Below are 21,298 nucleotides of genomic sequence, written 5' to 3' on the forward strand. Positions count from 1 at the left end.
ACACAAGACAGGTGCTGCTTATGATCCTATACAACTTCTTAATGATTCCTCTGGCCACTCTCATGATATGATGACCATGTACCGTAGCCTTACAATTGTATCTTAGGACTCCAATTTAATGCTGATTTCGTTCGAGTTCCGCGCCTACCACCCCTTCCACGGCACCCACACTTCCCTCACAACATCCCCGTCATCAGCAACGTAATAAGCCGGGAATGCTGACGCCGTGATGCAGGCATGCTGACAGTAAAGCAATACACGATCCCCCACTTTGAACGCCTCCTCAGCCTTCTCATCCTTGACTCCCTTAACCCCCAAAACAGACAACGCCGGCGAAGGCGACAGCCCTAGGATTCCATGCTCCTGGCTCATACGCACAACAGCCCACTGCGGCCGGTCAGTTACACGGCCATAGCCGGGTAAATCACTGGTCTCCTTCGAGAGCGCAATGGTACCCGCGTTGACAAGCCCCTCGTTGCGCTCGGGATACACGCTGCATACTTCCGTAAGCACACGCACTGCCTGTGCCGTGTGCGGGACGAGACCTGTGCAGACTTGTTGGAGGTCATTGCATGGGAAGTTGCCTGCGAAGACTCCGTTAGCCCACACGATGTCTAGTATCACTCGCAATGATCAGGGGAAAGGCAGGTAAGACAAACCAGCATGCAACTCCAACTCCAAATGCTCAGGCAATACCTCCTTCAACGAGGAAACGACATGCGCCGTCGGCGTCGATCCAATCGAGACAACAACTTTCCCCCCATCTGCTCTCGAAGCAGATAGATACTTCGATGCATTTACAACACCCTGAACTTCATCTCGTAACACACCTGCCGCGGCCTCAGACGTTCTACAAGCGTACGAATGCCCCGCGTGGCAATAGAATCCATACAGCTCTACAGACTTGGACTCCTCAATGCGCTGAACGAGCTTCGGGAGTGCGGATGAGGAATTCACAACACCTGCGCGGCGTGTCCCGACGTCGATTTTAATGAAGACGGGCCATGGCGCTTCAGTGCCGGAGAACTTCTCCAGAAGATCAACATGTTGCTCGTTGTCGATCATGAGGACGATTTTGATTGATTTGGTAAGTTGGGCTAGTCGAGGGAGGACACCGGGGTAGATGGGCATGCTGTAAAGACACTATCCCTGGTGAGTATTATCACTGTCGCCCCGAATCACCGCTGCGGCGGATTAGACGGACGACCAACCTCGTCTAGGACTCCCTCTTTGACGAGAGGAATGGCGCCTTCGATTTCGGGGAGTGTAGAGGCGACGATTTTACGATACAATCCGTTGCCGAGCATTAGTCGCGTTACTTCTAGCGACTATATATCCTTAGATTTCATTCTCGAATGATTGGGTCTGCAGCGTACCTTGAGTGTCTTGACATGCGGGCGAAACGCGATGCCCAGGTTCTTGACATCCTGGTGGAGCTGATTTATGTTGCGCTCGATTGTCGGTTTGCTGAGAACTAAAGCTGGGGTTGGAAGGTCCGTGACTGGCTTGCCGATGTAAGAATGGTAGGATGTCATTTTGTTTGGATTTTGAAAGAGATGATGAGGGACGTGAGGAGAAGAGAAAAAGGGAGGCGAGGGGCAGTGGGGGTTTTATCCTTATCTGAGCTCGTCTCCGCAAGGGGTGGCTTTGCATTTCGCAAACCTATGCAAGATATGAGCAAACCGGCTTCTTCCCACCGGATATAATCCAGATATCGTGATCTTGGATGTCCTGAGGATCGGGGACTGGAGCAATGCAATCTATCTCGCTGGCGGCTTGGTGCGGGGAAGCTTTAGGAGGAGGGGAGCCCAAAGCTGACCAGGCCAGGTCACAGGATATCCAAGGGAAGAGAGAACCACTTTGTCAATTGTAAAGTATTAGGGGGCTCTGGTGGCTCTTTACACGCACCAACAATGATATATAGGAAGGGAGCTCAATCCAATTCATTCCATCCCAACCGACACAGCATTGATACCTCAGGCTTCGCTACCCCACCTCTCATCCTCTCCAACCGCCGCCACTTCGCCCACCAAGACGAAGCCAACGTCTCACCCTCTACAGCCCTCTACAGCCCTCGATAGAGCGTCCAGCATGTCGAACCAGATCCGCACCCACTCCCCCTCCTCCGGCAAAGTTCTCTTCGAGCACCCTGGCGCCTCCCTCGACCAAGTCGGCCGAATCGCGCAAGCCTCCGAAGATGCCTTCCACACGTACAGGGAGCTGCCCCTCGCCGAGCGCAAAGCAATCATCGTCAAAGCATTGGAGATCATCGACGCGAACAAGGAGGCTCTTGCGCAGGAATTGACCTCCCAGATGGGACGTCCAATCTCTTACACCGCCGGTGAAATTGACACGATGCGCAAGAGAGCAAATTACCTCCTTGATCTGGCGGAGGATAGCCTCAAGAGTATCCCTGGCCAACCGGAGAATGGATTCAGGAGATATGTGAAGAAAGAACCTGTTGGGCCCGTGTTGCTTGCGACGGCTTGGAACGTATGTCTACTACGCCTTTGCGGAATTCGTATATCCGCTAACGTTATAGTATCCTTATCTCATTACCATCAACGCTCTCGTCCCGGCACTCCTCGCCGGAAACACAGTTCTCCTTCGTCCCTCTCCCCAGACTCCCCTTGTTGGAGAGCGACTAGTCTCTTACTTCCAGCAAGCCGGCCTTCCACAAAATGTTCTGCAGGTTGTCCACTTCGGCGCTTGGGAGATTTTCGATGAGGTTGTTAAGATTCCTCAAATCCAGCTTGTTTCCTTCGTTGGCTCTACACAGGGTGGTATTCGCCTTCGTCAAGCAACTGCCGGTCGAATCTTGCCGCTGAACTTGGAGCTCGGAGGCAACGATCCCGCGTACGTTCGCGCGGATGCGGATCTGGCGTACACGGCCGCACAGGTGGTTGATGGCGCGGTGTTCAATTCCGGCCAGAGCTGCTGCGCAATTGAACGAGTCTATGTCCACGCTGATGTGCATGATGCTTTTGTGGCCGAGGTGCAGAAGGAGTTGGCGACGTATGCCACTGATGCCCTTCCTTCCTCATATTCCACGCAGCTAACGCAAACAACTAGCTATAAACTCGGCGACCCTCACGACAAGGCCACCACCACAGGCCCCGTAATCTCCCACCAAGCCGTGAAGAACATTCAGTCCCATATCGACGACGCCCTATCCAGGGGTGCCGTCGACTCAACTCCAAAGAACCCTTCCTTCGACGCCCTCCCCAGCGAAGGAAGTTTCATCGTCCCACGGGTCCTCACGAACGTGTCGCACGATATGCGCGTCATGCGCGAGGAAACATTCGGCCCCGTCATCCCGATAATGAAGGTATCCAGCGACGACCAGGCCGTAGCCCTCATGAACGACAGCGACTACGGTCTCACCGCGAGCGTGTGGACGAAGGATATCCAGGCCGGAGAGCACTTGATCGAGAGGATCGAGGCCGGCACGGTCTTTATTAACCGATGCGACTATCCTAGTCCGGTTCGTCTTCCCATTCCCCCTTCCTCCCACCGGTTTGGTATGAAGTATACGCTGACTTGGCGACGATAGGATCTGGCGTGGGTTGGCTGGAAGAACTCTGGTCTTGGGTGCTCACTTGGCCCGCAGTCTTTCGATGCTTTCTATAAGCTGAAGAGCTTCCATATTCGCGAGAAGCAGGGCTAATTCGTCGTAGTAGATTATACTATATGTTACATAGAATCCGCAATTAATCAATTTTATGCCCTAATGCAATAATTCTAAGTATTCGAAGTCTTTCACTCGGAACAACCACGCCTACTGGCACCCATCATCCGGTAGGCCAGTGATGTGTTGTTCAATCTGAACGTGCTTACCATGGCGCTAGAGGAAACAGTCAGCACAACCATCTAATAGTTAGGAAGACAAGGGTAAATGGAGGGTGGGTAGCTCACCGAAGTCCGGCTATACTTAATTCCCACACTGTTCCCAGTCTCGACATCAAAGGGAACAGGGCTCGAATAATCATGGCTAGCCTCTAAATGTCCCCAAGTCTTCTTGACGACATCCAAGATCCCATGGCCACCAGAGCACCTCCCGTTCGTCACAGGGACAGGCCACTCATAGGTCTTCTGGCTGTACGAACCGTCGGCCATGGGCCCGTCATACGACACGTTCAGATACAGATTCTCCGTGTCGACATCGTAGTTCGTGTATCCGACCTTCTCGGCGACAAAGGAGAGGAGGTTGGCGCCGCAGTCCCAGCGGCCGAGGGAGGGGATGCCGAAGTTGGCAGAGAGCGAGGCGATGATGGAGTAGTGGGTGTAGAAGGTGTCGTCTTCTGTGCCGACGAGGTGGTGAGGCACGGCGCCGCCCAGGAGGAAGGTGAAGATCTTATTGCCGATTTCGTAGGTGTCGTTCTCGTCGAAGGTGAGCATGATGAGGGTGTCTTGGGTGAAGTATTCATTGTCAAGGAGGTGGATCAGGAAATCCCAGGTCCATGTTCCCGAGAAAGCGATGTCTGTATCGTGGCCGTCGTTCGTCATGTTGGGCGTGACGAATGAGTACTGCGGGAGACGGTGGTGCTTCAGGTCCTCGTAGAAGGAGGTGAAGTTCTTGATCTGGCGGAGGCGGGTTGCGTCTTCGGTCACAGAGTCGAAGAGCACCAGGGGGTTGTGCTTGCGGACGTAGTCGTTGTCTCCGGACGTGGGGTACCGGAAGCCCTGGTAGCCTGGATAGGGGAGGTGTTCTTGGTACTCGCCCCAGGAGATGTTCTTGGTGTCGAACATGTCGGCGATGGTGGAGACATTGGCGGGGATTTGGTTGAACTCGTCGTTGTCCATGCCGAATGTGTCGCCGCCGGCGGAGGCGCAGTAGTTCGGCTCTGAGGGGTGGGTGACGGCCCAGAAGTTGGTGAGGGCGAGACCCTTTTCCGCGAGCTTCGCTAAGTGCTTCTCGTTGGCAGCAGCATCGAAGTCCTAGATGGTGTAAGCACTGAGCTGACAAGGTGGGAGACCAGTGCGTACAGTATTCTCCAGCCAGATGTTTACGAAGCGCTGGAATGATTTGCCCTTGACATGGGAGACGGGAGAGTGAGGCAAAACGGTAGCCCGGGCAGCCTCAATCTCTGCCACCGAAGGGGTCTGCTCAGAGGAGGTCTGGGCCAAGGTAAGCGACAGGCCTCCGAGGAGGGCGACGAGGGTCTTCTTGGTCAACATAGCACCAGAGAGCTTCAATTCCACGACAATTGGTGAAGATCGGTGTCAGAGAAAACCTGTGAGCAGGAAATAAGAACGCTCATCCGGGGTCTTCAAGGCTTTTTAAAGATTGACAGCCGTCAGCAGGGAGCAAGCTGTCGCCCTCACGTTCCATCGCCCATCGCCGCAGGTGCGAAGATGAGCTCCATCAGATCGGATGCCCCGAGCGCGATTGGTTACATCGCGCGAGGCCAGGCTTCGCGAACAGTCCAGCCGTCCCACTTCGCATCTCGTGTCCGCCTGCACGTTGCACATCAATCGTTGTTGACTGGGCTGGAGCAGGGGAAACGACAGCACTCCAAAGGAACAGGAAGTGAGGAGTGGGGAGAAGCGGACCACGTGCAGTCCTGGGCGTCGCTGACTCGATCTGCCACCCCCGTTCAACATCAACCAGGCACTCGACAAGCTTCCCAAGCATCCACAGCCCGAGATTGGCAGGGATTGGCAAGGCTTATCCTGCGGACTTGTCCGATCGCGGTTTTGATGTCTCCCTCCAGTTCAACGACAGTCGAGGGCGGGACCAGGTCACAGAGGCAAGGAATCAAATCGCATTCAATTCGTCAAAATCGTCGAACCGCTCATAGCACAGTCTAGTCTATGCTCTATTCACTGTGCAGGTCTATATACTCAAGTCGCCAGAGCACGAATCTAAGAAAAGAACTTGGCCTCGCCGTCCTTGGCCTTGCCGGCTCCAACAAGCCTCTTGAACTCTTCCGTATACACATTCTTAACGGCAGCAGCATCCTTGCCCGCACCAGTAAGGCGCTCAGCCAACGCAGCAAGCTCCTCGTTGTCAATCTTGCTGATGACAAAGTCGACATCCGTGAGGACGGAGTCAACCTGCGCGGCAGTTGGCTCGCCACCATCGGCAAAGTAGTTGACATCCTTGACGGAGCCCTTGAGCACACGCTTGTTCTTCTTGGCAGCGTTCTTAGCAGCCTCCTTGGCCTTCTTTGCCTTCTCACGGTCAGCCTTGGCGGTCTCCTCGGCGTCCTTCTTGCGCTGCTCCTCCTCCAGACGGGCCTTCTCCTTCTCTTCAGCCAGGCGCTTGGCTTCGGCCTCCTTCTCAAGGCGCTTCTTGTCCTTGTCAGCACGAGCGGCCTTGCGGAATTTCTTGATTCGCTCATCCTGGGCAGCACAGTCGTCGACTAGGTGACGAAGACGAGCAGTATCCTCAGTCTTGCGCTTACGGCGAGCGTTGGCGTTCTTCTTCTCGACATGCCGCTTTTGATCACGGTTCTCGTTGTCGTCGGGAACATCCTCATCAAGGTACTCAAAAGAACGCCAGCTGTCGAAGTTGTACCAGAAATTGTAGAATGCATCAACCTCCTCGAAGGTGCTGTTGTCGTCGCCGAGTTGAGGGACAGGCTGGATCTTGGAGAAGCGGCTCTCAGCCTCGAAGACAGGAGCCCAGAGCTTGAAGAATTTGCCCTTCTGAACCTCCTTCTTGGTGGGCGGCTCAACATCGGCGGCTTCGTCCACGGAATCGAATTGGCGGCGCTTAACAGGGTCCAGCAACATTTCCGTAGCCTTCTGGATGCACTTGAAAAAGCTGTCGTTCTCGTCACGGTCGCCAAGGGCAGCCTTCTTGTCGGGGTGATGGCGGAGCACCTTCTTGCGGTGGGCACGCTTAATCTGCTCGGGAGTCGCACGCCATCGGTACTTGCTCAGACCGAGAACTGCGTAGTGATCTTGGCTCTAAAAGATATTAGACTATACCGCGCAAACACGCGAGATCTCGTTGCATACTTTCCAGTCCTTGGCATCCCTCTGGAGCATCATAGGATCCTCATCTTCCGAGATATCGTCGTCCTCATCATCCTCAGTTTTCTTGACGTTCTGCTGCGCCTGGATACGCTCATCTTCGGAGAAGGTACGGTGGTGGCGCTTCTAGAAAGATATTAGCACCCGCCGCGCAACCATACCCAAACAACACCCATCCCCGAAGTCGCTCCACAAAAGCGAATCTTCCCCAGGATTAAGTGAAACTTACTCTACGAGCGTGAGCAAGGAAATAAGGACCAACAGGCTCCAAGTTCCTCTGGGTAGTGGCGGAGAGCTTGCCAACAGCCTTGAAGTCCTTTTCGGCGCTCCAGTCAGCAGACAGGGCCGGAAGAGTAACATTGATGACTTGAGCAGAGGACATCTTGCTGATGAAGCCGATGAGACGGATCGAGCTTCGGAGAGAGAGGGTGGAGGGAGATAAAAACGATGATCAGAGTGCAGAGGGGATCAACACTTGTGCTGAAAATCGAGTGGGCGAACAACAATTATTTTTTTCTGCCAGTGTCCTCCGCCTCAGCATTAGCCAATCAATCAAGGGCTGTTTCGGAGGTCATCGAAGCCGAAAGCACGAGATGGCGAGGTTGGAGACTCTGATGTCTTGAAGCTTTTCTTTCGTCTAATTACCTTTTCTTGAAGACGATCAGCGCTTGTCTACATTTTCGAACCATCAGCCGCCACATTTACTGAGCGATCCTCTCTCCCCTTTGCGACATCATCTCACCTCGCCACATCCCAAAGAGGCGTTTCCATCTCCCGACTACCGTTTCGATATACAACTCGTATACACTTCGAGAACCGAGCATGACCTCACCACCTGCGGTATCAGCACTAAGTGCTTACCGAAAAATCCTCCGCGCTACCCGCATCGCTTTCCAAAGTCAGTTCCCGCACCTTTAACACCTCCCCCCGTGCTTATATTCCTTCCAACGCAGATGACACCCGCGTCCTCCTCGCAGCCCGACAAGAAGCTCGCCAGAACTTTGAGAAACACAGCCGGCCAGGGATAGATACGGCCATGCAGATCAACCACGCGTTAGAGGTTGCGAGTATTCTGCGACACAACATTGTTCAGGGCTCCCGGAGCGCAGAGGATGAGGATGCCAAGTGGGGTATGTATTCTGCCGACACACTGCGAGTTTTTGTTCATGGGGTTCGGAAGCTCATACATGGACTGTGATTTAGAACTACGTATACACGATGAAATCGAGCGCGGCGATAACGACTCTGTCAAGATTGGAGGGAAGAGCGTGAAGGTCGATAAGCCTTGCTCTTCATAGCATGTGGTTTGACTTATGGTATCGCGGTGTATACTATGGGACAAGGAGGCTATTGCAGAATGCTTGCATTGATATTGTATTATAGGACCCAGCTTTTCTTTCTCCTGCGGCGTCTTTTGGGGTATTCATAGGCATGAATAGAGTTCTGAATTGTATACAATAACGCCCGCTTCTAAGCAAAACATGAGACCCTGCCAGATCGTGCTATAGTGACGGAGTCAACGCAGTGAATAAAGTACATAACTTAGTCGCCAGATAAACTCGAGTATGGGACCTCTCCACTGCCGGGCGGAGGCGCAACCACCACATTGCGAGGTCGTTCCCGCTGTTCCGACTCACCAGCGGCTGTAATTGCTCTGCTCTCTTGACGAGCATTTCGAAGAGATCCTGCAGCTTGTCGTCCCTCACGAGCGTACTTTAGGCGTTCCTCCCGGTCCATATTATCCAATGCCTTGGGCTTCCCCCATCGAACCCGGAGGGGACAACCCTGAATGACAGCTTTACCCTGGCATTGCCTAGCGGCCTCTTCGGCAGCTTCACGAGTAGAATAGTTGACAAACGCACAGTGAGCACGGTGAGAGCAAATCAGCGAGCGAAGCTGGCCGAATTGGGAGAAAAACGATCGGAGCGCATGTTCCGGAAGATCATCTTCGACTCCGGTAACAAATAGAGATTGAATATTCGGATCCGCTGGGGGAAGGATATCTTCTTGTGACGGCGGTAACTGCGCAGTGCTGGGGAATGGTCTTCCTCCACGGCCACCACGCGCACCACCTCGGCCTCGGCCTGGAAGCGCCGAGCCTCGTCGACTCTCGCTCGTCCTAACAGGCCCTGGTGCATTGCCGTAACGGCTCCTGACGACTGGCGCATCGGCAGGTGTTTCCGGCTCTCCATCCTCCTCCGCCGGTAGGCCGTCGAGCTGTCGTTGTTTCCGATAGTACGGCTGGCTGTTAGCGAGTCTTCGAAGCAGCTCGCGAGCCTTTTCGTCTGTTTTCTCGTATTCCTCGACCGCGCCCCTCCCTTCTTCGATCTCCTTCTCGTGACCTTGAGCGTAGTATTCGCGGTTGATTGAGCTCTCCGGACCGGGCGCGACCATCTTGAGTGCAGCGTCACGGACCACAATCGGAAGACCGAACGACAGATCGAGCATACAGCACTGACAGCAGTTCTTCAAACGCGCACAGGTAAGGCAGATCGCTGTGCGCTTGGTACGGGCTGTGCGGTCGGCTTTCCATCGGAATATGGTGAAAGGACGAGTACACTATCATGCGTTAGTACCGTCATGGGGGTATCACCACCGCGGAGAGCAACTTACGATTTTGCATTCAGCGCCATAGTCTTCCCTGAGCATCTGGACATATGGATTCTCCGGCAGGCAATTTTCGCAGACAGAGGGAAAGTCCGTAGACTCCCATCCCGAGCGGTTGAGGTCTTGTTTGATCTGGGGAGGCATGGTTCGAAGGGTGAGACAGCTTGCCCTGGGGGAGGCTGCGAATCTCGCGAGGATGACTTGGTAAGAATTGAGACGAGCCTTTGATTATCGATAGCAACCTTTGCTGGTGTGGCGAGGGAGCCGTGTGGCTGAAAGTGGCTGTGGCTTACGCAATCATTAACACGTGATTTGTGGCTTCTCCAAAGAATCTGCAAGATTTTGGGTTCTGACTACCCCTGCAAGCCGATCTGTCGTATCGAATACGGCGTTGATTTCCTCACCATCTGTCGGCTGCAGCGAAGCCCCAGAAATTCAGATCAGGTCAGTCGGAATGAAGACAGCCGAGCTCACACTGGTACGAGTTCGTATTTTGTACGCACGACGGCGTACTCTTGAGGGAGGACTTCCTCCCACTATCCTCGCCACAACAGCAACGGCTGTCAAGAGCTCTTTGGATCAACCCCAGACTAGCCCAGAAGCAGTTAGACTGAGCCAAGTATCGACAATTTTCCGTAGAAACAGCAGCGATTGGACGAAGCAGCCTCAAGCACCTCCTTTCTTCTGGCCATCGTATTCATTGCGTATTCTCCATCTTTTTTCTTCCCTCTCATTCTCTTTGAAACAACTCCAGGTTGTTCTTGTCTTTTGCGAGGGTATAAGAATCCATTCGTTCTCGAGTCAACAGTTTTTGCAATTGTTCAATTCTTCATCAACTACTTTCCCCCCTTTCCGACTCCCCCGTTTCTCGCCAAATTTCTCCTCCAAACCACACCTCAATTCCGCAACCATGGCTCCCTCCGCTCTCGAAAAGGAAGACCACCAGCGCGATGCTGACTTCAACCGTGCCCTCCACGGGAAATCATCACAGGCCCAGGGTGGCTTCGCCGCCATGCGCCAAAAGAGCGCCGCCGCTCAGAAGGCTGCTGTTGACGAGTACTTCAAGCACTGGGACAACAAGGATGCTGAGACCGAAACAGAAGAGACGCGCGCGGTAAGCCAGCGTATCAATGATCGAAATCAGCAGATCTGATGCTGACGTGCTCTGTGATTAGGCCCGTCGTGCGGAGTATGCCTCGTTGACCAGGCAGTAAGTTTCTCAATTGCGAACAGCGTAGACGATTTACTGACTGGCCCTCTTCCTCACAGCTACTACAACCTTGCCACCGACCTCTACGAGTACGGTTGGGGAACGTCTTTCCACTTCTGCCGGTTTGCCTACGGAGAACCCTTCTACCAAGCCATTGCCCGTCACGAACACTACCTCGCCCATCAGATGGGGATTAAGCCCGGGATGAAGGTTCTCGATGTTGGTTGCGGTGTCGGCGGCCCCGCGCGTGAGATTGTCAAGTTTACCGATGCCAACGTGGTTGGTTTCAACAACAACGACTACCAGATCCAACGTGCGACTCGCTATGCCGAGCGTGAGGGCCTGAGCAACAAGTTGAGCTTCGTGAAGGGAGATTTCATGCAGATGCAGTTTCCTGACAACTCTTTCGACGCCGTCTACGCTATCGAAGCGACCGTCCACGCTCCCGAACTTGTGGGCGTGTACAAGGAGATTTTCCGAGTGCTCAAGCCCGGCGGTATCTTCGGTGTCTACGAATGGCTCATGACCGATGAATACGACAACGACAACGCGGAACACCGCCGCATCCGTCTCGGGATTGAACAGGGAGACGGTATTTCCAACATGGTCAAGATTTCCGAGGGCCTTCAGGCCATCAAGGACGCCGGCTTCGAGCTCCTCCACAATGAGGACCTGGCTGACCGTCCCGACGATATCCCCTGGTACTACCCGCTGGCCGGATCCTTCAAGCACATGACATCGCCCTGGGATTTCTTCACCATCGCTCGCATGACCTGGTGGGGTCGCGGCCTCGTCCACCGCTTCGTCGGTGCAATGGAGACTATCAAACTTTTCCCTCGGGGCACACAAAAGACTGCTGACAGTCTAGCCCTCGCCGCCGACTGCCTTGTCGCCGGAGGTGAGAAGAAGCTCTTCACACCTATGTATCTGATGGTCGGACGCAAGCCGGAGTAAATCCGCAACGATGTAAAACAACATGTAAAACATGACTAGCACCTGCATCCTCCGCTTTCTGGGCATGGCGGTCTATCATATTTAATACTTACTTCCTTTCATCTTCTCCTCTTTCTTCACTGTTGTGTTTTTCCTCATATTCTCCTTTTTCTCCCTTGCCGCATACCGCCATAGATGCTGTTTATTTCATGTAATGTACGAGGTTACTGAGCATGCGTCTACGGTGACGATTGTATTTTCTAGATTAATAGATCAATCAGGATTGGATCGAATTTGCCATCGCTCCTTACGATGGTTGATTTCGTTCGCGACCACGGACTCGCAAGGCAGAAAGTAGACCGCATTTTACGACGATCCCACCATGACATGATGTATCTCCAACATCCCCAACTCTTCCAGAGCATGGAGCCTGGACAAATCCTTTGGGCCATCGTTCAGGTACGCTAAGATGTTGAACGAGAGCCCAGTCAAATCGTCACTCAAGTCTCTTGCTATTTCTCAGGGAGCTGAGTCGGCGTCCCCAAACCGTTCCGCATCAAGACGGCAAATGGCATGGGCTGGCAGTAAGCCGAACCCGGTGTAGTGTTCCCAGGCGCCGTCGGGGGTAGACTGAGCTCGATTTACAGGCAAGTCGGAGGGGGCCTGCGGGCTCGGCGTGGATAACGAGGCGATTAGACTTGGACCAACCCATGATTCGAGTCATTCCAGTAGCAACCGCTCGCAGAAATCAGGTGCTTGTTTGTTTTGGCTGAAGGAATGGATGCTTCGCCAGTTCGCCAGCCGTTTTTCTCGCGTCTGGATGCCAGACAAGCATTCCCTTGGCGAGATCCAGAAATGCTTCTCTCTCCTTTCCCTCAAGGAAGGAAGCTGTGTCGTCTAGTTCCTGGTCAGGGATCAAGTCTTCGTAGAGAAAGCGACCTGATGAGATATTTGGTGAGTCTGAGAATAAGTTGTTTGAGATAAGACAAAAGGGATCCAATCATACCATCATTGTCAAAGAATGGTCCACAGAAGTACTCCTCCGCGGTCTTGCAAATTCTACCGTCTTTTCGTCGGACAGGCTCCGTCCACGAGTACTCTCGCATGTATTGATACCTTTGTATGATCTCCTGAGGGGGTGGACCAAGTAAGGCTATCATTTCGGCGATGTGTAGTTTCGCGTCATAGCGACCTTGCTGATCATGAATATGCCGAAATAGCTCTCTGCCCCCGATCATATCCCATTACTGTTTCTGGATCAATAGATGTAATAGCTTTGGAGATCAACAGGACGCACCAGAACACCCAGATTCCAAATATCCGCAGGCATCTGTCACCCGTTGCCCAGGATCGCCTCCGGCGCCCGACAGCGGTCTGGCTGAATAGGCCAGACACCCCAGTCATCGTCTTCCTCGAGTCTGGTTGCCAAGCCAAAGTCGACAAGCTGTGGTATACTTCTCAGACTTTTGAGTGGCCCGAAGTCATTTCGGGACTGATACACTGGTCTTCCCGTCACATCAATCTTGAAATCCATCGGGTTTTCAAGCTGAGAGTTCATGAAATCAGCAACAACAGATGGATCCTCGAATGAGATCATGATGTTATCGAGCTTTGGATCTGGGCATGAGGCTCAGCATCACCAGCAGGAGACACAGTCGAAAATGAACTTACCCGTATGAACTATCCTGCAATCTTTGTGAAGATATTCAAGCCCTGTAAGAAGAACACGGATATATGTTTTGATAAGGGGCAGTGGGATCTTTCTATCCTTAAAGCGCCGCTGATACCTCCACAATGTCTCCCTCATAGGCGGAGACACAAGACACGGATGTGGACCTTCCGGACCTTTTACTTCAAAAGAGTCGACGAATGTTCGGAGAAGTGAGCGACCGCGATGTGATGGTTGAGCCATGGAAATGTGCTCTTCAATCTCGCGCTCATGACTAGCAGACCCTGCATTGTTATTGGCGATTTTCAGTGCAACAACACTCTCTGGCTCTTGGGGATGTCTGTAGTTCGTCACAGATAGAGAGAACGTCTAATTGCACAGAACTTAATTGAAGGTTACCCTTGCAAATCATGCGTGAGCCATACTGTTGAAGACACGCCCCAAACAACCTTGACCAGGGTTTGGTAACGATCAGCGAGGACCTCTCCAGGCTTAGCTGGGTAGAAGGACTTGGAATCGTATAGTGGGAGATCTCTTCATCAACGAGTATGCTGGGAGATATATGGGGGACCGGGAGAAGGCATAGGAAACGGTTGCTTGCGAAGCAAGGTAGACAAACGGCGAATGGATGGTCTCATATTATTCATCCTGGAGTTAGTCGTAAGCCGATGAGAGTATGGTATCAGATATTATTATTCTTGTCGAAGAAGAAGGGAAAGGCTGGGGAAAACATCCGCAATCGAGGATCACGCGGCTGATCTCGAATCATTGCAGAGCGCCGATCCACACCAGGGAGGCCGAGCGCGAGTCACTGGGAACTCAGCAAGAGCGTGTACAGTCCAGCAGGACTGAGATTACCCACGGATGAAGCAGAGGTGACCTTTGACTCACTCCTTTCCTAATCCAAAAGGGATGGTAACACTGTCGGCTGTTCCATGGTCGTTAATTGCTCGGGATTCGTGGTCGAGATGGTGTTTATCAGCAGCCAAGCTCGTGTGGAGAAGACCGTGGGCATCTTCAATCCATTCACATCTCGAGTTACCCACGAGGCGCTGCGACAACCCCCCACGAGCCGTGGTCTAACCGAGTCCACGACGGAGGCGGAGGTTTTGAGCTGCAGGCTGGCTCGCCTCTACCGGTTGGGCCAACTGCCGAATCGGGTAAAACAGCAAGCCGACTAGATGCAGGCTTTGGAGTATTTAACACCACTGGGTCGGCATTCGTATTTTTCTCCATGCAGAGATTTTGTGAGATTGTGAACCCTCTGGACTTGGGACTATGGGTGACATAGAGCGGGCACCGGAGCAGCAAGGGAAACCGCACTGTGGCCCTGCAGACGTGGAGACAAGCGCGCAGCATGAGGCGGAATCGCGGGGTGACAATAATAAGAATGACCATCATGAACGGTGGAATCACCCGCGCTCAAACATAGCGAAGACTCTCGCGACATTCTGGGCGTTTCTCGTGATGGGTGCGAATGACGCTGCGTATGGGGTGAGTCTCCCCCCCTCAACACTGATGATGTTCGAGTGGGATTCTGTACTGACGGCCGCCAGCCTCTCATCCCATATGTGAGTAACTATCCATCGTATTTATATCCCGAGATTTACCCGACACACCTCTTAACGAAGGCCACCAGCTCGAGGAATACTACAACCTCTCCTACACCACCGTCTCCCTCGTCTTCCTCTCTCCGATAGGCGGGTACACACTGGCAGCAATCACGAACAACAAGCTGCACCTGCACTTCGGGCGGCGCGGGATCGCCTGGCTCTCGCCGGGCTGCCACCTTATCGCATACATCGTGAACTGCCTGCACCCGCCGTACCCGGTTCTCGTGGTCTCATTTATCTTCGCGGGGCTGGGGAACGGGCTGGCGGATTCGGCGTGGAATGCCTGGATCGGGAATATGGAGGATTCGAACCAGGTGCTGGGCCTGTTGCATGGGTGGTATGGCGTGGGCGCTGTGTTGGCGCCGTTGATTGCGACGAGTTTGATTACTGAGGCGCGGGTGGGGTGGTACTATTTCTATTATATCATGGTGAGTTGAGTCTATATCGCTGAATTTGCTGAATCTATCGGGGAGACTGAGACTGATGCTGAGCGTGCTGCATCAGGTTGCGTGTGCCGCTGTCGAACTCGCATTCTGCGTCTGGGCCTTCTGGGACTCGAATGCGGCGGCCTTTCGAGAATCGCAGCGTTCTATATCCGGGTCGGCGACGGATAACGAGCAGGGTGGTGTGCGTCGCGCCCTGTTTGTGCCGCGATACGCATGGGTTACGTGGATTCTTGCGTTCTTCCTCCTCGGCTACGTGGGCGTGGAGGTCGCCCTCGGCGGATGGATCGTCACCTTTTTGAGGCGCGTCCGGCACGGCGGCGACTTTGCCAGCGGCATGGGAGCCACGGGGTTCTGGCTGGGGATTACCGTTGGGCGGGTGGTCCTGGGGTTTATCACGCCGCGGATAGGCGAGAAGACGGCTATCGTGGTACACATCCATCCCTTCCTATTTTAAGTCGCTGACAGATTGATTGACTTTCATAGATCTACTGGATCTTCGCGATCGGCTTCGGCCTCATCCTCTGGCTTGTCCCGAACTTCTACACCTCCGTAATCGCCGTCTCATTCCAGGGCTTCTTCCTAGGCCCCATGTTCCCCGGCGCCGTGGTCGTCGCGACGCGACTCCTCCCTCGCGCATTGCACGTCAGCGCGATCGGGTTCGCGGCTGCGTTTGGGGCCAGCGGCGCAGCCGTCCTCCCGTTTGCCGTGGGCGCAGTCGCCCAGGCCAAGGGCGTCGAGGTCCTCCAGCCGTTCGTCATTGCGTTGTCGGCGGGGATAACGCTGCTGTGGTTGGGGCTTCCTCGGATGCCGAAGCGACAGCCATAGCCATAGCCTGGAGGCAGTGGATCCGCGGGCCCTGGAACTTGCCCCGTTGCGTGAGGTACATGATCAGGATAGCGACGAGGAGGCCGACGAGCGCGGCTGCACCGCTGCACTGGGTTAGATCATCTGCCTGCAAGTAGCAACAAGTAACAAGGAACATACTAATTCATTGACCCCGGCGTGGTCGGCACCCTTGTCGGGAAGCAGAACAGCGCCCCCGAGAGAACCAGCCACAGCATCGAAAAGAGATTCACGATGTACCCGAGGCGCCCGAGATCGAGCTGCCGTGGCGGTAAGCTGCTGCGCCGCCGGCAGGCAAGGATGCCCTGGGGAACGGTGTATGCGATATTAATCAGGAGAGTGGCCATGTTGACGACGGAGTTGAAGGCCGCGCTGCTCGCGATATAGATGAGGCCGAAGATGACGCAGAAGCAGACGGAGAGGATCGTCGTGCGCACGGGGAAACCGTAGTGCGGGTCGATGTAGTTGAAGTAGCTGGAGAATGGGAGGGCGTTCTGTTCTGCTCCGTCAGCCACAGTCAACCTGAATGCGTGTGCAATGTATATATGTCCGTACATCTCTGGAGAGAGTCCACGCAATCCGGCTTATGGGCACCCATTGCACCGAAATAGTCGCTATCCTCGTTAGTCAGGATCAGGATAAAACTTGTCCCCGTCAAGCAGAAGGCCATTACAGAAGTAAAGAACCGCCAAACACGCCTGCAGAAACGTCGCCACGGCTCGACTCCGCGTCGCCTGATAGAAGATCTCGAGGCTGGGAATCCACGCATCCTGCACGGCATCCAGATCCTGGATTCCACCGAGGAGCACCGCAGTAAAGGGGATCGCGGTCGCCACGCACAGCACCATCGTCGTGTTGCTGTATTCCATGTCCATGGTTAGTTAGTTAGCTCTTGCACCCTCGTGCTCCACTAACTGAAGGAATACTGGTACGGAAGGGAAAAAAAAACATACATAGCCAACGGGATATTCCTCCCCGGCCTCGGGACCTCCTCAGATAGATGGACGACCATCCCCGTCGTCGCGAACGAATACTCTCCCAGGACGACACTCAGCAGCCACCCGGTCCCCGTGGACCAGCCGCTGGTGTTCCGATGCAGGAGGAGGTTCCCCGGTCGGTAGTGACCTCGCCCCATGGCCAATAGGACGATGATAAACAGCACGAGGCAGAAGAGGGACATCCCCAGGCACGTCTCCGTCATGTACTTGGTGTTCCTGCGGGGGATCGTGAAGATCGGGATTACTGCCCATGAGTCCGTCCCATTCTAGTTAGTTCTCTGTCTCTCTCTTTCTTTGTTTTTGTTTTTTTTTATTCAAACCAGGGATACCTACGAGATAGACATACCACTGCCACATACGCAAGATAGACGTGCCACTGCTGCGGCACATACCCGCCCCCCCGGCCGTCGTCGACCCAGAAGGCTACCGTCCCGAATATCGAGATCGTCGTGTATATCAGTCCGGATACGCCGCCGACCCAGAACCCGGTCAGGTTGATGATCCCCACGACGAACGAGGCGAATCTCCGCGTCGTCTTCGGCGCGACGAAGTACGTGAAGTGGTAGCAGCCCTGTCGGCCGTTAGCATTGTTTGTTACTACAAACAGAGAAAGGAGGACGAAGAAGCAGAAGAAGAGCGTACCCCAGACGATGGAAGCGCAGACGCCATCTCCGACACCCCGAGGAGTACGGCCCACTGCGCGACGGCGGCGATGATCAGTGCGAAGAACACGGTGACGCCCCCGCCGTAGACGAGGGACGGGCCGAACGTTGCCGTGTAGCTCATCCATGCATTTGTGATTGTGAAGGCTAAGCCGAGCGCTCCTATCCAGGACAGAGAACGGTCGAGCTTGGGGTTAGCGTTGGTGATGGGAATGGGGACGGCATCGTCGGTGGTAGGGGAGAGAGGAGAAGCACGAGAAAGGGGTCTGATGACGGGGCGCTTTTCCAGCTCGACCTCGTTCTCGTTGGTCCCTGGCTTGTCTTCGTTGTGGTGAGCCATTGTGTGGTTCCTGGTTGTCTCTTTTGGCACGTACGGCCAGCGACGATATATAGGGTATGGTATTAGTACTGGAACTGGAGCGAATAGCTGGAGCCTGAATGCAGGGATGGATTGGGCTTGGTAACGCAGGGGGTATATTGTGCAGTCGTGTTTATACAAGGCAAACGTCGAAACTATCACGAGATTACAAGAGGCAAGGAGCCGAAGGTGTCATCGCAGTGGTATGTGCGACGTTCCACGGTGAAACCCTGCAGGAGCCAAGTCGATTAAGCATTACCAGTAGCGTGCGAACACGCATGAGCATCTGCAACCTAGAATACAGCCAGAGTCTAGACCACCTAGTTTCATGTCCAGCGAATGCACTAGGTAATCACGCCGCAATCCCCATAAACGCCGAGCTGAAGAGCATAGCAAGGAGACCGAGACCCGCCTTCGAAACAGGCTGGCCGAGACGCACAGCAGCGCCCGTCGGCTCCGCACCGTCGTCGTCGTCGTCCGTCGGGGTTGCATCCTCATCATCATCGTCGCCGTCGTTATCGTCGGTCTGACTCGGGGCCGGTGCAGTCGCAGTGGCGGTCATGTTGCCCCTGCAGAAGATCTCGCTGGGGTTGACCCCGTTTCCCTGGATGCAGGATGAAAGGTCTCCGATGTTCTGGCCCTGTGCGAGACAGTAGAGGCCGCAGTCGTCGTTGTATTTCTCGACGTCGGCGTCGCGGCAGCACTTGGTCATGATGTCGGTGTTGTTGCCCGTGTTGGACAGGCCGCAGGCGGCGTCTTGGACGGGGAGGACCAGGATGTTTCCTGTGCAGGCGGGAGACGCGGAGGTGGTGGTTGAAGACATTGTAACGAGGGGTAGAGCGAGTGTTAGAGCGAGTGTTAGAACGAGTCTTGGATGAACGAGAGACGGGGAATGAAGAGATGGAGAAGAGAGACAGAGGAAGAAGGGATGCAGGAGAGCTTTTCAATGTCGCACTTCAGACTTCTAAATATATGCAAGACAAGCCACCCTTCGCAGCCAATGGGCTGCGCTCGTTGATCCTGGCCCAACTGGCGGCCCTACCTGTGCCTAAAATAAGGAAAATCTTGGTCGTCTTAATTGTCCTCGTTTACTACGTGGTATGTTCTTGTTGAGATCCAGAGCCCCAACCTCGTACTGAACCTTGCTAGCCCTGGTCCAGCAGAAGCTTAACCTTGGAACCTCAAGCCACAACCAATGACAAACCACCTCATTTACTTCGGTCGGTGACGGAGAAATCATCGAGCATAAGCTCTGGTATCATTTCTATATATATTATCTAAATTCTATCCGGTCGGTGCCGTATGTACGTGACTTCGGTCGCTACCACCCCCGCTTCATCTTCCAGCTCATGATAGACCACGCAAACGGGAAAAATAACACCGACACCCCGACCCACGCAAAGAGAACCCCAAAGTCCAGGCCGATCCGCGAGTGCGTCCCGAATAATATCGTGCGGAGTGCCTCGACGACTGCACATGTTAGTATAACGACACCTCGTTAGGGGGATGTTTTGATTTAGACAAGGGGAAGGGGGGGGATACTTCTATGCAACGGCCACGCGTACCCCCACCTGAAAAACCCGGGGGCAAGGTCCAGCGCGTAGAACCCCGTCGCCACATTGGTGATCACCCAGAAGATCAGGAAGAGCGAGCTCCACGGGAACCCGAGGATCATGGCCATATTCTCGCAGGGGAGCCCGAGCGCCGACATCCCGACCCAGTTGAGCATCCAGAAGACGACGAAGGATCCGCTCCCGTAGGCGTTGGGGCTGTCGGCGGAGACGGTGTCGGGCGACGGGGAGTGTGAGAACGGGATGTGGAACGCCAGCGAGACGAACGAGTAGAAGAGGGAGAGGAAGAAGTACGCGACGAAGTTGGAGAGGATGCGCCAGAGGAGCCACTGGGGGGTTTTCAGCGGCGGGTGGTCGCCCTTGATGAATTGCGCGTGGATGGGCATCAGGAACGGGGTGTTGAAGAACGCGATGATGATCAGGTAGATCAGGCCGATGGTGACGGCCGGCGTGGACACGGCGCGCGAAAAGGGTCGGAGGTCGACTGGTTCGAAGGCGATGGCTGGGTTCAGCGCTTGCGGTGCGGCGCGGGAGAGATTCGCGGTCTGGTCGGCCACAAGGCTTGTAATCCATCGCGGGCCGAACTGCGAGCGGAGCTGGAGCTCGAAGGAGTTGAGGGCTGGGATTATGTAGCTGGAATAGGTGGTTTGGTCGCGCGCAGAGAGGGTGATGAACTGCGCTGCGCCAGAGGGCTGGTATGCGTCGCTGCCGGTGGTGATCGCATCTCGGAGGGCGCTGGTCGCATTGGCGTTGACGATGATCGCGGCGTAGCAATGCTCGTCGTAGACTGCCTGGCGCACAGCCATGGGGTGGTTCCTAAAATCAGCCGGCGATTTGACCTCGTAGCCCAGCGTCTGGGTGCTGGAGCTGGCGATTTCCTCTGCGAGGTCTGTCACGGCCGGCCCGACCAGCGCATCGGGGGAGTCGTCGAAGTCGACCACCCACACCTTCAGGGCGGGCAGGTTGGCTTCGACACGGTACTGGACGGCCCAGTAGAGAGAGAGGACGCAGAGGATGAACACGCAGAGCATCAACACTGTTACACAGCAGAGGGGATCCCCTCAACTATCAGCTCGTCTGACGCAAGGGCAAGGAATCCGAGGGGTTTTTTTACCCGTGCGAGCCCATTGGAGGAAGACGCGACGCCGCGTCTGGGCGAGCGCTGGATCGAAGAATGAGACCGCAGACTTTTCGTCGGAGGCAGCCATGGTTGATTCATGTCGTTATTGACGAGGTGAAGCTGGGACGCGGCGCATTTTATGATTTCACCGTGCGATCGCGTCGGATATGCTCTCGGAGAACGGGCCGTTTCTGGCAGTCTGGGCTTAAGTCCGCGTGGAAGACTTGTGAGTGGTCTGGCGAATGAGAAGCGAGGAAACGGCGGCCGCCTTATCCGACGATCCGCCG

At 54.6% G+C, this 21,298-nt stretch overlaps 12 protein-coding genes across 12 annotated transcripts; 4 read left to right on the top strand and 8 right to left on the bottom strand.

Annotated features, from left to right (window-relative positions):
* Positions 1–35: 35 nt before the first annotated feature.
* BJX67DRAFT_120350 (D-serine ammonia-lyase DSD1) lies at positions 36–1,896 on the bottom strand. Its single transcript, XM_071024424.1, has 4 exons — positions 1,377–1,896; positions 1,212–1,328; positions 660–1,143; positions 36–584 (listed from the first exon to the last, which is right to left on the bottom strand). Exons 1-4 carry the CDS (start codon positions 1,533–1,535, stop codon positions 145–147), a joined length of 1,200 nt encoding a protein of 399 aa, XP_070885896.1. The 5' UTR covers positions 1,536–1,896; the 3' UTR covers positions 36–144.
* A 50-nt stretch (positions 1,897–1,946) lies between these two features.
* On the top strand, positions 1,947–3,725 carry BJX67DRAFT_354397 (aldehyde dehydrogenase family protein). The gene is made up of 4 exons (XM_071029213.1): positions 1,947–2,493; positions 2,543–3,015; positions 3,073–3,484; positions 3,554–3,725. The coding sequence occupies exons 1-4, from the start codon at positions 2,092–2,094 to the stop codon at positions 3,665–3,667; spliced, it is 1,401 nt and encodes a 466-aa protein (XP_070885897.1). The 5' UTR covers positions 1,947–2,091; the 3' UTR covers positions 3,668–3,725.
* Positions 3,666–5,271, bottom strand: BJX67DRAFT_120347 (putative acid phosphatase). Its single transcript, XM_071024423.1, has 3 exons — positions 4,987–5,271; positions 3,916–4,938; positions 3,666–3,844 (listed from the first exon to the last, which is right to left on the bottom strand). Exons 1-3 carry the CDS (start codon positions 5,176–5,178, stop codon positions 3,779–3,781), a joined length of 1,281 nt encoding a protein of 426 aa, XP_070885898.1. The 5' UTR covers positions 5,179–5,271; the 3' UTR covers positions 3,666–3,778.
* A 594-nt stretch (positions 5,272–5,865) lies between these two features.
* Positions 5,866–7,363, bottom strand: BJX67DRAFT_372349 (putative ribosome associated DnaJ chaperone Zuotin; the record flags this gene model as incomplete). Its single annotated transcript, XM_071031234.1, has 3 exons — positions 5,866–6,915; positions 6,967–7,107; positions 7,211–7,363. 3 exons carry the CDS (start codon positions 7,361–7,363, stop codon positions 5,866–5,868), a joined length of 1,344 nt encoding a protein of 447 aa, XP_070885899.1.
* Positions 7,364–7,704: 341 nt separating this feature from the next.
* Positions 7,705–8,401, top strand: BJX67DRAFT_120250 (LYR motif-containing protein). Its single transcript, XM_071024421.1, has 3 exons — positions 7,705–7,879; positions 7,935–8,111; positions 8,185–8,401. The coding sequence occupies exons 1-3, from the start codon at positions 7,804–7,806 to the stop codon at positions 8,277–8,279; spliced, it is 348 nt and encodes a 115-aa protein (XP_070885900.1). The 5' UTR covers positions 7,705–7,803; the 3' UTR covers positions 8,280–8,401.
* slt11 (Pre-mRNA-splicing factor ECM2) lies at positions 7,933–9,887 on the bottom strand. The gene is made up of 2 exons (XM_071024422.1): positions 9,595–9,887; positions 7,933–9,540 (listed from the first exon to the last, which is right to left on the bottom strand). The coding sequence occupies exons 1-2, from the start codon at positions 9,730–9,732 to the stop codon at positions 8,524–8,526; spliced, it is 1,155 nt and encodes a 384-aa protein (XP_070885901.1). The 5' UTR covers positions 9,733–9,887; the 3' UTR covers positions 7,933–8,523.
* A 611-nt stretch (positions 9,888–10,498) lies between these two features.
* On the top strand, positions 10,499–11,752 carry erg6 (sterol 24-C-methyltransferase; the record flags this gene model as incomplete). Its single annotated transcript, XM_071031235.1, has 3 exons — positions 10,499–10,702; positions 10,764–10,798; positions 10,858–11,752. 3 exons carry the CDS (start codon positions 10,499–10,501, stop codon positions 11,750–11,752), a joined length of 1,134 nt encoding a protein of 377 aa, XP_070885902.1.
* Positions 11,753–12,345: 593 nt separating this feature from the next.
* On the bottom strand, positions 12,346–14,047 carry BJX67DRAFT_388397 (kinase-like protein; the record flags this gene model as incomplete). The annotated part of the gene is made up of 6 exons (XM_071034359.1): positions 12,346–12,670; positions 12,738–12,955; positions 13,069–13,348; positions 13,403–13,740; positions 13,800–13,932; positions 13,972–14,047. 6 exons carry the CDS (start codon positions 14,045–14,047, stop codon positions 12,480–12,482), a joined length of 1,236 nt encoding a protein of 411 aa, XP_070885903.1. The 3' UTR covers positions 12,346–12,479.
* A 631-nt stretch (positions 14,048–14,678) lies between these two features.
* BJX67DRAFT_381555 (putative MFS transporter) lies at positions 14,679–16,284 on the top strand (the record flags this gene model as incomplete). Its single annotated transcript, XM_071033032.1, has 5 exons — positions 14,679–14,894; positions 14,957–14,971; positions 15,040–15,441; positions 15,518–15,886; positions 15,943–16,284. 5 exons carry the CDS (start codon positions 14,679–14,681, stop codon positions 16,282–16,284), a joined length of 1,344 nt encoding a protein of 447 aa, XP_070885904.1.
* A 158-nt stretch (positions 16,285–16,442) lies between these two features.
* Positions 16,443–18,391, bottom strand: BJX67DRAFT_388400 (amino acid/polyamine transporter I; the record flags this gene model as incomplete). The annotated part of the gene is made up of 6 exons (XM_071034360.1): positions 17,943–18,391; positions 17,634–17,871; positions 17,256–17,544; positions 16,976–17,160; positions 16,858–16,916; positions 16,443–16,796 (listed from the first exon to the last, which is right to left on the bottom strand). The coding sequence occupies exons 1-6, from the start codon at positions 18,300–18,302 to the stop codon at positions 16,443–16,445; spliced, it is 1,485 nt and encodes a 494-aa protein (XP_070885905.1). The 5' UTR covers positions 18,303–18,391.
* BJX67DRAFT_354413 (uncharacterized protein) lies at positions 17,954–19,239 on the bottom strand. The gene has a single exon (XM_071029215.1). It carries the CDS (start codon positions 19,141–19,143, stop codon positions 18,673–18,675), a length of 471 nt encoding a protein of 156 aa, XP_070885906.1. The 5' UTR covers positions 19,144–19,239; the 3' UTR covers positions 17,954–18,672.
* A 311-nt stretch (positions 19,240–19,550) lies between these two features.
* Positions 19,551–21,160, bottom strand: BJX67DRAFT_354414 (SNG1 family protein). Its single transcript, XM_071029216.1, has 3 exons — positions 21,006–21,160; positions 19,863–20,927; positions 19,551–19,790 (listed from the first exon to the last, which is right to left on the bottom strand). The coding sequence occupies exons 1-3, from the start codon at positions 21,097–21,099 to the stop codon at positions 19,642–19,644; spliced, it is 1,308 nt and encodes a 435-aa protein (XP_070885907.1). The 5' UTR covers positions 21,100–21,160; the 3' UTR covers positions 19,551–19,641.
* Positions 21,161–21,298: the final 138 nt, after the last annotated feature.

Source organism: Aspergillus lucknowensis (assembly GCF_044049455.1).
Source record: "Aspergillus lucknowensis strain CBS 449.75 chromosome Unknown BJX67scaffold_22, whole genome shotgun sequence".
In the NCBI taxonomy this organism is placed as follows: domain Eukaryota; kingdom Fungi; phylum Ascomycota; class Eurotiomycetes; order Eurotiales; family Aspergillaceae; genus Aspergillus; species Aspergillus lucknowensis.

Coding starts and splice junctions, on each gene's coding strand:
- BJX67DRAFT_120350 (XM_071024424.1), bottom strand. CDS start 1,535: ATGACATCCTACCATTCTTACATCGGCAAGCCAGTCACGGACCTTCCA. Junction 1,144..1,211: donor AAGAGGGAGTCCTAGACGAG/GTTGGTCGTCCG, acceptor CACCAGGGATAG/TGTCTTTACAGCATGCCCAT. Junction 585..659: donor GGAGTTGGAGTTGCATGCTG/GTTTGTCTTACC, acceptor GAGTCTTCGCAG/GCAACTTCCCATGCAATGAC.
- BJX67DRAFT_354397 (XM_071029213.1), top strand. CDS start 2,092: ATGTCGAACCAGATCCGCACCCACTCCCCCTCCTCCGGCAAAGTTCTC. Junction 2,494..2,542: donor TGCTTGCGACGGCTTGGAAC/GTATGTCTACTA, acceptor CTAACGTTATAG/TATCCTTATCTCATTACCAT. Junction 3,485..3,553: donor GATGCGACTATCCTAGTCCG/GTTCGTCTTCCC, acceptor TGGCGACGATAG/GATCTGGCGTGGGTTGGCTG.
- BJX67DRAFT_120347 (XM_071024423.1), bottom strand. CDS start 5,178: ATGTTGACCAAGAAGACCCTCGTCGCCCTCCTCGGAGGCCTGTCGCTT. Junction 4,939..4,986: donor ACATCTGGCTGGAGAATACT/GTACGCACTGGT, acceptor TACACCATCTAG/GACTTCGATGCTGCTGCCAA. Junction 3,845..3,915: donor TTAAGTATAGCCGGACTTCG/GTGAGCTACCCA, acceptor TGTTTCCTCTAG/CGCCATGGTAAGCACGTTCA.
- BJX67DRAFT_120250 (XM_071024421.1), top strand. CDS start 7,804: ATGACCTCACCACCTGCGGTATCAGCACTAAGTGCTTACCGAAAAATC. Junction 7,880..7,934: donor TACCCGCATCGCTTTCCAAA/GTCAGTTCCCGC, acceptor CTTCCAACGCAG/ATGACACCCGCGTCCTCCTC. Junction 8,112..8,184: donor GGATGAGGATGCCAAGTGGG/GTATGTATTCTG, acceptor ACTGTGATTTAG/AACTACGTATACACGATGAA.
- slt11 (XM_071024422.1), bottom strand. CDS start 9,732: ATGCCTCCCCAGATCAAACAAGACCTCAACCGCTCGGGATGGGAGTCT. Junction 9,541..9,594: donor ATGGCGCTGAATGCAAAATC/GTAAGTTGCTCT, acceptor AACGCATGATAG/TGTACTCGTCCTTTCACCAT.
- BJX67DRAFT_354413 (XM_071029215.1), bottom strand. CDS start 19,143: ATGTCTTCAACCACCACCTCCGCGTCTCCCGCCTGCACAGGAAACATC.
- BJX67DRAFT_354414 (XM_071029216.1), bottom strand. CDS start 21,099: ATGGCTGCCTCCGACGAAAAGTCTGCGGTCTCATTCTTCGATCCAGCG. Junction 20,928..21,005: donor CCTCCAATGGGCTCGCACGG/GTAAAAAAACCC, acceptor GCTGTGTAACAG/TGTTGATGCTCTGCGTGTTC. Junction 19,791..19,862: donor CGCGTGGCCGTTGCATAGAA/GTATCCCCCCCC, acceptor TAACATGTGCAG/TCGTCGAGGCACTCCGCACG.